The sequence below is a fragment of the Sesamum indicum genome, linkage group LG13 (assembly GCF_026168435.1).
Source record: "Sesamum indicum cultivar Baizhima isolate 11 linkage group LG13, ASM2616843v1, whole genome shotgun sequence".
In the NCBI taxonomy this organism is placed as follows: domain Eukaryota; kingdom Viridiplantae; phylum Streptophyta; class Magnoliopsida; order Lamiales; family Pedaliaceae; genus Sesamum; species Sesamum indicum.
Genome location: NC_142669.1, coordinates 3,812,093 through 3,821,884, shown reverse-complemented (window position 1 = coordinate 3,821,884; position 9,792 = coordinate 3,812,093). Strand labels below are relative to the sequence as shown.

Below are 9,792 nucleotides of genomic sequence, written 5' to 3'. Positions count from 1 at the left end.
ATTATTGCTCTTCGACTTCTCTTTTATTTTCTCTCTTTGCATTTCTCCTCCTTGGAATGCTCCCTTTTATCACATAGTCGATGTTGTGCCTCATAGTGACTACTGTATAGATTAATTGCCTGAACAAAGCATAATTAATTGCTTTCCTAGCCGCTATTATTTGTTTCTCAATAGAATATAAATTTGATGCTATTATTTGCTTAAAAATATACAAAATATAAATTTTGTACATTGTCACCTCCGAGAAACAATGAATCATATCGGTGTATGCTATTATCGAGTGATCTCATCATATTATCCTCCACGACTTTTTAAAATTTTTGCTCTTTCTCTTGCACCTGGTCTTGATTCCCATTATCTTAGTGTGCATATGCGTGTGCATACCTGGACACTATTAGTTACTCAATGTATCCCATTTATAACGTCTATTTTCGTTCAATGACCCCAAAAATAATGGTTCTAAGTCTAAAAGTATTCTTTTTCCCCGTAACTACCTTCTTGTTAAAGCAACGATGTGATGCTTCTAACTTTCATCTAATATATCTTGACTTTTTTTGGTTTGTAATTATCCAAGTTATCGACTTTCGCTGCTCGGAAAGGCCAAAAAGGATGAATTTTGTTTACAACTGTGAGTTCAATAAAAGACAGGTTTTTAATTCTAGAGTGTAATTTCCTATGTTATGATTGGTAATATTGATCCACTTAACGCTGCTATTCAAATTTCACTAATTGTGAAGGTCGAAGCTTGATTCATATGATGAAGTTGCTAAGAGAGTTGCGAACAAACTCAGAGTCGATGATCCGTCCAAACTACGGCTTACATTACACAATATCTACTCTCAGCGACAAAAGCTCATCCTATAATATATCGAGGAGTAGAAAACTTGTTGGAGATGCTGCTGCATTACGACCAAGTACGCATTCATACAACTCTAAGTCAGGGTTCTTGTGGTCTGATATTATAGAATAAGGGTTTTCAAATCCACCATTATCTCTGTAGTTATTGTTTTATTTGGGTTCATCACTTTGTGGATAAATTCCCAACCGATCTCATCATATTTTCTTCCATGATTCTTTGAAATTCCTCGCTCTTTCTATTTCTCCAAGCTTCTTGTTTCTCGTTATCTTAGTGTGATGCCTATGTTTGTGTCCTTTATTGCTCTTCAACTTCTCTTTTATTTTCTCTCTTTGCATTTCTCCTCTTTGGAATGGTCCCTTTTATCACATAGTCGATGTTTTGCCTCATAGTGATTATTGTATACGTTAATTGCCTGAACAAAGCATAATTAATTGATCTCCTAGCCGCTATTACTTGTTTCTTAACAGAATATAAATTTGATCCTATTATTTGCTTAAAAATATACAAAATATAAAATTTGTATATTGTCACCTCCGAGAAACAATGAATCATATCGGAGTATAATATTATCGAGTGATCTCATCATATTATCTTCCACGACTCTTTAAAATTTTCGCTCTTTCTCTTGCACCTGGTCTTGATTCCCATTATCTTAGTGTGCATGTGCGTATGCATACCTGGACACTATTAGTTACTCAATGTACCCCATTTATATTATCTATGTCCTTTCAGTGACTCCAAAATAATGGTTCTAAGTCGAAAAGTATTCTTTCACCCCAACACTACCTTCTTGTTAAAGCAACGATGTGATGCTTCTAACTTTCATCTAATATATCCTAACTTTTTTTGTTTGTAATTCTGCAGGTTATCCATTTTCGCTCCTTGGAAAGGCCTGAAAAGGATGAATTTTGTTTACAACTGTGAGTTCAATAAAAGACAGACTTTTAGTTCTCGAGTGTAATTTCCTATGTTATGATTGGTAATATTGATCCACTTGACGCTGCTATTCAAATTTCACTAATTGTGAAGGTCAAAGCTTGATTCATTGGATGAAGTTGTTAAGAGAGTAGCGAACCAACTCGGAGTCGATGATCCGTCCAAACTACGGCTTACATCACACAATATCTACTCTTAACGACCAAAAGCTTATCCTATAAGATATTGAGGAGTAGAAAACTTGTTAGAGATGCTGCTGCATTACGACCAAGTACGCATTCATACAACTCTAAGTCGGGGTTCATTTGATGAGGGTGTGAAACTAACAAAGCATTGACAAAGCATTACTTTCTTGCTTAGCTTTCTGATATTCTATACTTTGAAGTAGTGGATATACCTCTGCCAGAATTACAAGAGTTGAGAATCCTCAAACTAGCTTTCAGCTATGCGGTAAACTCTGAAGTGAGTATTCATTCATAAGTGGACTTTATGCTCCTTTACAAGTGCATACATATGCAAGACTTGCAAATTTATTATATATTTAGCAAACACTAAATATCTCATTTGTTTTCCATATATAGCTGGAAACCCACAGTATTAGGTTGCCAAAAGAAAGCACTGTCGGTGATGTGCTTGAGCATCTCAAGGAGAAGGTAATATAGCTAACAAGTTATTACTGGAAGTGTGCGTGTGTGTGTTCATAGAATTCTAAGATTTGTCGTATAACATAGCATTATATGATTTTTAACTGTTGCAATGTTTACGTTAAACAGGTGAAACTTTCTCGTCCAAAAGCAGAGCTCGGGTTGCTGGAAGTTTTATCGCACAAGATCTATAAGGTCTTGAATTATTGCATCTTGTTTTTGTTTCATTCATTAGTTTCGTAATATTAATATCAAAATAATATTCTTCTAAACTTTTACTTTATAATCCAACTTAAATAGTTAAATTTAATTTATTTTATGCCGAAAAATCTTGTATGGGTTGACTACACACAAATTGGACGTGTCGAAGATATGCACTCCGACATGGAAGTTTAGTCTCAGTACTTGCGAGGCTTTGTATTTTGGCCTTGTGCTCTTCACTTAGTTAAATTTAATATTGTGCTTCCAAATGGATGTTAGAAATTCCTTATGTCTAGCCTTCTATGCTTATTTTTTTAAGTTGCTGAAACTCTAAGTTCCTACAGATATTTCCTAATACTGATAAGATCGCAGCAATAAATGACAATCGTTGGACTTTACGAGCAGAGGAGGTCTGTTTCTATCTCTATACATATGTGTGTCTATGTATATAAATGCTTTCATTTTTTAGGTGGTACACATAAAAAAAAATATCTTGCTAGTTGCTTTCCATGTTAGTACTGTGTCTTTATAGGCTACGACACTTTTTCCTTTAAAATTGGCTTCCCCATATGTTCATCTTTAAAATCAACAATTTCTCCATTTTTATAATTTCTCATTGCAGATTCCAGTGGAAGAGAAATTTCTTGGCGCAAGTAAATGTTTGATTCATGTGTGTCACTTCATGCATGAGGATGCTCAAAATCAGACGGTAGTATTTTCAGTTCGTTACTTCATAGTTTTCCTCAGATATTTGTACTCATTCTACCTCTCTATTTCAACTGCAAGTGCATCTCTTTCATTTTCTTCCTTTTAAATCTTATATATTCATTTTGCTTCGGCAGCGAATTAAAACTCTTGGCGAGCCATTTTTATTGATGATAAATGATGGTGAAACTTTGTCTCATATCAAGGTTCGTGTGCAGAACAAGTTGCAAGTACGAGATGAGGAATTTTCGAAGGTATTCCAGGCCGATCCAAATTGTTACAATCACTTTAAATGAAGATGATGGTATGATACTTATGTGGTTAGGCATGCTACAACTTCTACTTTCTGCTTGAATCTTCTCGATTTCATGTAGTGGAGATTTGCTTTTCTGTAGCATAGTCAAGCAGAATACTTGGAGGACTCAGATACTTTGTTCGATCATTTCCAGGTCTCACTCATTCTCTCACATAGACACACTCTGCGACAATATTTATGTGCAGATGCGTTTAAATTTCATAATATGTATTGACTCTACAGAGAAGCATTATTTGTGTTTCTTTGGAGCAATATCTTGGACTGGAACACGTTGACAATAGCCCTAGAAAGCTCCTGCAGCAAATTCGGTAATCTATACCTTGTTTTATTTTCATTTTTTTTTACTAAATCTGATTGTTGCTCGGTGTTGATAATGTTGCTGAAAGTTTTGCAAATAGGTTTTTCAGCAAAGCTTTCGGCAAAATTATCAACATCGAGCAACAAAATCAAATTTATTAAAAAAATAAAAATAAAACACGGTATAGATGACCTAATTTGCTGCACGAGCCTTCTAGGGGTATTGTTAACGTGTTCCAATTCAAGATATTGCTCCCAAGAAGCAAAAATACTGCTTCTCTATAGAGTCAAAACATAGTATGAAATTTAAGCGCATCTGCATATAAATATTGTCACAGAGTGTGTCTGTGTGAGAGAGTGAGTGAGACCTGGAAATGGTCGAACAAAGTATCTAAGTCCTCCATGTATTCTACTTGACTATGTGACACAAAAGCAAATCTCCACTGCATAAAATTGAGAAGATTCAAGCTGAAAGTAGAAGATGTAGCATGCCTAACCACATAAGCATCATACCATCATCTTCATTTAAAGTTATTGTAACAATTAGGCTAGGGCTGGAATACCTTCTAAAATTCCTCATCTCGTAATTGCAACTTGTTCTGCACAAGAACCTTGATTCAAGAAAAAGTTTCACCATCATTGATCATCAATAAGAATGGTTCGCCAAGAGTTTTAATTTGCTGCCAGAAGCAGAATGAATATATAAGAATTAAAAGGAAGAAAATGAAAGAGATGCACTTGCAGTTGAAATACAGACGTAGAATGAGTACAAATATCTAAGGAAAACTATGAAGTAACGAACTGAAATACTACCGTCTGATTTTGAGCATCCTGATGCATGAAGTGACACACATGAATCAAACATTTACTTGGTCCAAGAAATTTCTCTTCCTCTAAAATCTGCAATGAGAAATTATAAAAGTGGAGAAATTATTGATATTTAAGATGAACATATGGGGAAGCCAATTTTATAGGAAAACGTGTCATAGCCTATCAAAGACACAGTACTAACATGGAAAACAATTAACAAGATATTTTTTGTTATGTGTATCACCTGAAAAATGAAAGCATTTTTATACATAGACACACATATGTATAGAGATAGAAATAGACCTCCTTTGCTCGTAAAGCCCAGCGATTCTCATTTATTGTTGCTATCTTATCACTATTAGGATGTATCTGTAGGAACTTGGAGTTTCAACAACTTAAAAAAATAAGCATAGAAGGCTAGAATAAGAAATTTATAACATCCATTTGGAAACACAATATACAATTTACTAAGTGAAGAGCACATGGGCAAAATACAAAAACCTAGCAAGTTCTGAGACTCAACTTCCAAGTCAAAGTGCATATCTCCGACACGTGCAATTTGTGTGTAGTCAACCCATACAAGATTTTTCAACATAAAATAAATTGAATTTAACTATTTCAGTTGGATTATTAAGTAAATGTTTAGAAAAATATTATTTTGACATTATTATTACGAAACTAATGAATGAAACAAAAAGAAGATGCAGTAATTCAGGACCTTATAAATCTTGTGCGATAATACTTCCAGCAACCTGAGCTCTGCATTTGGATGAGAAAGTTTCACTTGTTTAATGAAACATTGCAACAGTTAAAAATCATATAACGCTATGTTAAGCGACAAATCTTAGAATTCTAGGAGCACACACGCAGACTCTCGGTAATAACTTGTCAGTTATATTACCTTCTCCTTGAGATGCTCAAGCACATCACCCACAATGCTTTCTTTTGGCAGCCTAATACTGTGAGTTTCCAGCTATATATGGAAAACAAATAAGATATTTAATGTCTTCTAAATATATAATAACTTTGCAAGTCTTGCATATGTATGCACTTGTATAGGAGCATAAAGTCCAATTATGAATGAATACTCACATCAGAGTTTGCCGCATGGCTGAAAGCTAGTTTGAGGGTTCTCAACTTTTGCAATTCTGGCAGAGGTATATCCCCTACATCAAAGTACAGAATACCAGAAAGCTGAACAAGAAATTAATGCTTTGTTAGTTTCACACCCTCATCAAATGAACCCCGACTTAGAGTTGTATGAATGCGTACTTGTCCGTAATGCAGCAGCATCTCTAACAAGTTTTCTGCTCCTCGATATCTTATAGGATGAGCTTTTGGTCGCTGAGAGTACATATTGTGTGATGTGAGCCGTAGTTTGGATGGATCATTAACTCCGAGTTGGTTCGCTACTTTATTAACAACTTCATAATATGAATCAAGCTTTGACCTTCATAATTAGTGGAATTTGAATAGCAGCGTTATGTGGATCAATATTACCAATCATAACATAGGAAATTACACTCTAGAATTAAAAGTCTATCTTCTATTGAACTCACAGTTGTATACAAAATTCATCCTTTTTAGGCCTTTCCCAGGAGCGAAAGTGGATAACCTGCAGAACAACAAACCAAAAAAGGCAGGATATATTAAATGAAAGTTAGAAGCATCACATCATTGTTTTAACAAGAAGGTAGTTACGGGGAAAAATAATACTTTTTGACTTAGAAGCATTATTTTTTGGGGTCACTGAAAGGAAATAGATTTTATAAATGAGGTACATTGAGTAACTAATAGTGTCCAGGTATACACAAGCACATGCACACTAAGATAATGGGAATCAAGACCAGGTGCAAGAGAAAGAGCAAAAATTTTAAAGAATCGTGGAGGATAATATGATCAGATCACTTGATGATATTATACAACGATATGATTCATTATTTCTTGGAGGTGACAATGTACAAATTTTATATTTTGTATATCTAAGCAATTAATAGTATCAATACCAAAATACTTCAATAGGTAAAACCTTTTATAGTCAAACAAATAATACGGGCTAGGAAAGTAATTAATAATGCTTTGTTCAGGCAATTAACGTATACAGTCAATATGAGGCACAACATCAACTATGTGATAAAAGGGACCATTTCAAGGCGGAGAAATGCAAAGAGAGAAAATAAAAGAGAAGTCGAAAAGCAATAAAGCACACAAACATAGGCATCACACTAAGATAACGAGAAACAAGGAGCAAGAGAGGAAGAAATAGAAACAGCGAGGAATTTCAAAGAATCGTGAAAGATAATATAATGAGATCTATTGGGAATTTATCCACAAAGTGATGAACCCAAATGAAACAATATTTACAGAGATAATGGTGGATTTGAAAACTCTTATACAATAATTTTAGATCAATGAATAAAGAAGAATAATAGAATAATAACAATACGGAAAGCAGTAAAGTAATCGGCTTAGGAGCCAGATCTGGCAACCGAATGCCCAAGTGCCACCACCGGCCGACAACCCTCATGGTTGCAAAAAAACCACAAAGCCACCAAGACAGAAAGATCCATAATGAGACCACTTAGGCTTCATTTAGAATCACTTAAAATTCCACTAAGAAGTTTCTTTCACACTCAGCAAATATTTTCACAAAGTATTTCACGAAAAGGGGTTTTAGTTTTGTTGTTGTTCTATCTGTTTAAAACCAATATATATATATATACTAATAGAACACAGAGAACATAGATAGAAAGAGGTGAGATGATGAGGGATTTCCAAGAGCAATGGAAACTTGAGAGGAACAAAATCAGAGATAGAAAGGAGGGAGAGGAAGAGGCACCGACTGAATAGTAGAAGAATAGGGTTAAGTAGAAGAAGGGTCGGGTCAGGTAATGGGCCTGGCAACAAGTGGGCTGCCATCCAAGTGGGGGGGGGGGCATGGGCCAAAAAATCCAACAAGATCATTGGATAATATAACATTATACTCCAGCATGAATCATGCTTTCTTGGAGAGACAATGTACATGTTTTATATTTTCTATAATTTTAAGCGAATAATTGCATCAGATATCCGAATACGAGTCTAATCTATGTTAGCCCTCTTATTGCTATTTTTAAGTATAAAATTCAAGTAAAAACATAAGGATTCATTTTCTAGCCCTCTTCGCCATAGAAATTTTTTTTGGTGTCAACTTACCATAAAAACTTTGCGAAATTAGTACTTTGCCATATATGATCATCGTTTTGTTGATTTTATGCCGGAAGAACATTGCATGTTGTATATATGTGAAAAATATCACATCACATAATCCTTAAACATCACATGCGCCTTGCATGTGATGTTTTTTTCGCTAAAAAACTTGGTTGAGAAATAGTTATAAATGGCAAAGTGTAAAATTTTGTAAAGTTAAGATGGTAAGTTGACACAAAAAAAGTTTAGATGCCAATGTATAAAAACGGTCATAGTGCGGATGACAAAATATAATTAATCCAAAAGCTTATTATGTCTAACACTGTAATGTCATAAAAGCTCAAACATCATATGTATCCAAATAATTTAAGAACTTATTTTTAGAATAAGAATAAATATCTATAAAATCTTAAAATATCTTATAAGATCTAGAAGCATAAGATGTTTCAATTAAACTTAGCCAAACACGCTCTAAGTTTCTTTTATAAAAGTAAAAATGACTTGAGCTGATTTTTTATCAAACCTTAAGATGCTGAGAAATATCTCTATCATCAATGTCACACAGTGCTTTATCCTTGTCACTTTCACGTATGTACACCAGCATATAGGCATTAGATTGCCTCATAAACTTGAGGGGGGCATTATCTGGATTTGTCGTCATTACATGCTGTCAAGACATAAATGAAAAGGTAACAAAGTATCAACAAGTTTTAACAGAAGTAGGAAAAATAAAAGGAAAATTTACTTCTTCTTTACCTCCATAAAGCTCGTCTAAAGCCTTTATTATATCTTCTTTTGTCACTCGTTCATCATCGAATTTATACCTGAAACCATTCAAAATGATTATCTTTATGTAGTTTGCAACGAGAGATCTACATGTAATCTATTGCTATAAGCTGAAAACTTGCATTTTTATGTCTCGAGAAAATAGCATTTTTGGCATATTAGCTTCTCCATAGGTCCTATCGCTTTCTATTGTTTTCCAATTTTGGTCCATACCAATGGGAGCCAAAGTATTTTTTGAACCTAGATGACTGGAGGTCGTCTGTACACAAACACTGGGCTAAGATGCAATCCCCTATGGAGAAGTTCTGAGACCCCAATGTTGATCTTTAAAGCAGATGTACATTGACGAAATCCTTTGGTCCCTTCATCCTTCCTTCGACCTGTTTATCACAAACTCTAAGTGGGCTTAAGAAGACCATTTCATGAGTTGATAAAATAGTTGAACCAATACGAGGCACCGATTGAAGAATCTGCACCATCGGTATTGAATTTGGAGGCTTCAAACTCAAAAGCGAAAAGCAAGGGAGACAAATGCCAAATGAGAAAGAAGGATGAAGCTAAGTCAGTCATTGCAAGCAGTTTCAACGCCCCTGTTGCCTTGATGGGTGAGGGTAGAAGGAAAATGGAATAACGGTTTTACAGCAAAAATTTACTTATGATGTTTGCATAAAATTGTCAAAAGGCATTAGAAGAGGGAGTGTCGTGAATTCCCCTTCACCCAACTATGGCATTTGTTTAGAAAACATGATTACTATTCTTATTCGCAAATGTTGGACACTTGCTCTCGAAACGCATTTCCGCAAATAATTTGTAGAAATGAAAGGGAAAAGAACGCTAAGTTAAGTAGTCTTAAAGCTAAGGAATAGCTAGGCCATTACTAGAAAAATAATAAGACTATATAGAGTTAGCTAATAGAATTCTTGTCAAAATAGTATATGATTATGTAACCCAACGTGATGAAGTCGTTAGTCAATTGTTGGACAAATTAGACTACAAAACTTGATCAATAAAAGATTCTTTTGAGTCTGCTGAGTTATTATCGTACTGCA

At 34.5% G+C, this 9,792-nt stretch overlaps 1 protein-coding gene across 1 annotated transcript; it reads right to left on the bottom strand.

Moving 5' to 3' along the window:
* Nucleotides 1-1,469: 1,469 nt before the first annotated feature.
* On the bottom strand, nucleotides 1,470-8,849 carry LOC148784392 (ubiquitin C-terminal hydrolase 12-like). The gene is made up of 7 exons (XM_088876982.1): nucleotides 8,714-8,849; nucleotides 8,481-8,624; nucleotides 6,328-6,383; nucleotides 6,041-6,218; nucleotides 5,861-5,962; nucleotides 5,670-5,741; nucleotides 1,470-5,527 (listed from the first exon to the last, which is right to left on the bottom strand). The coding sequence occupies exons 1-7, from the start codon at nucleotides 8,717-8,719 to the stop codon at nucleotides 5,480-5,482; spliced, it is 606 nt and encodes a 201-aa protein (XP_088733108.1). The 5' UTR covers nucleotides 8,720-8,849; the 3' UTR covers nucleotides 1,470-5,479.
* Nucleotides 8,850-9,792: the final 943 nt, after the last annotated feature.

What these genes read in the sequence shown, in the direction of transcription:
- LOC148784392 (XM_088876982.1), bottom strand. An exon ending in ATATTTCTCAGCATCTTAAG is followed by an intron (nt 6,384 to 8,480) that starts GTTTGATAAAAA and finishes GTTGTTCTGCAG; the next exon opens with GTTATCCACTTTCGCTCCTG. An exon ending in TTGAGCATCTCAAGGAGAAG is followed by an intron (nt 5,528 to 5,669) that starts GTAATATAACTG and finishes ATCCAAATGCAG; the next exon opens with AGCTCAGGTTGCTGGAAGTA.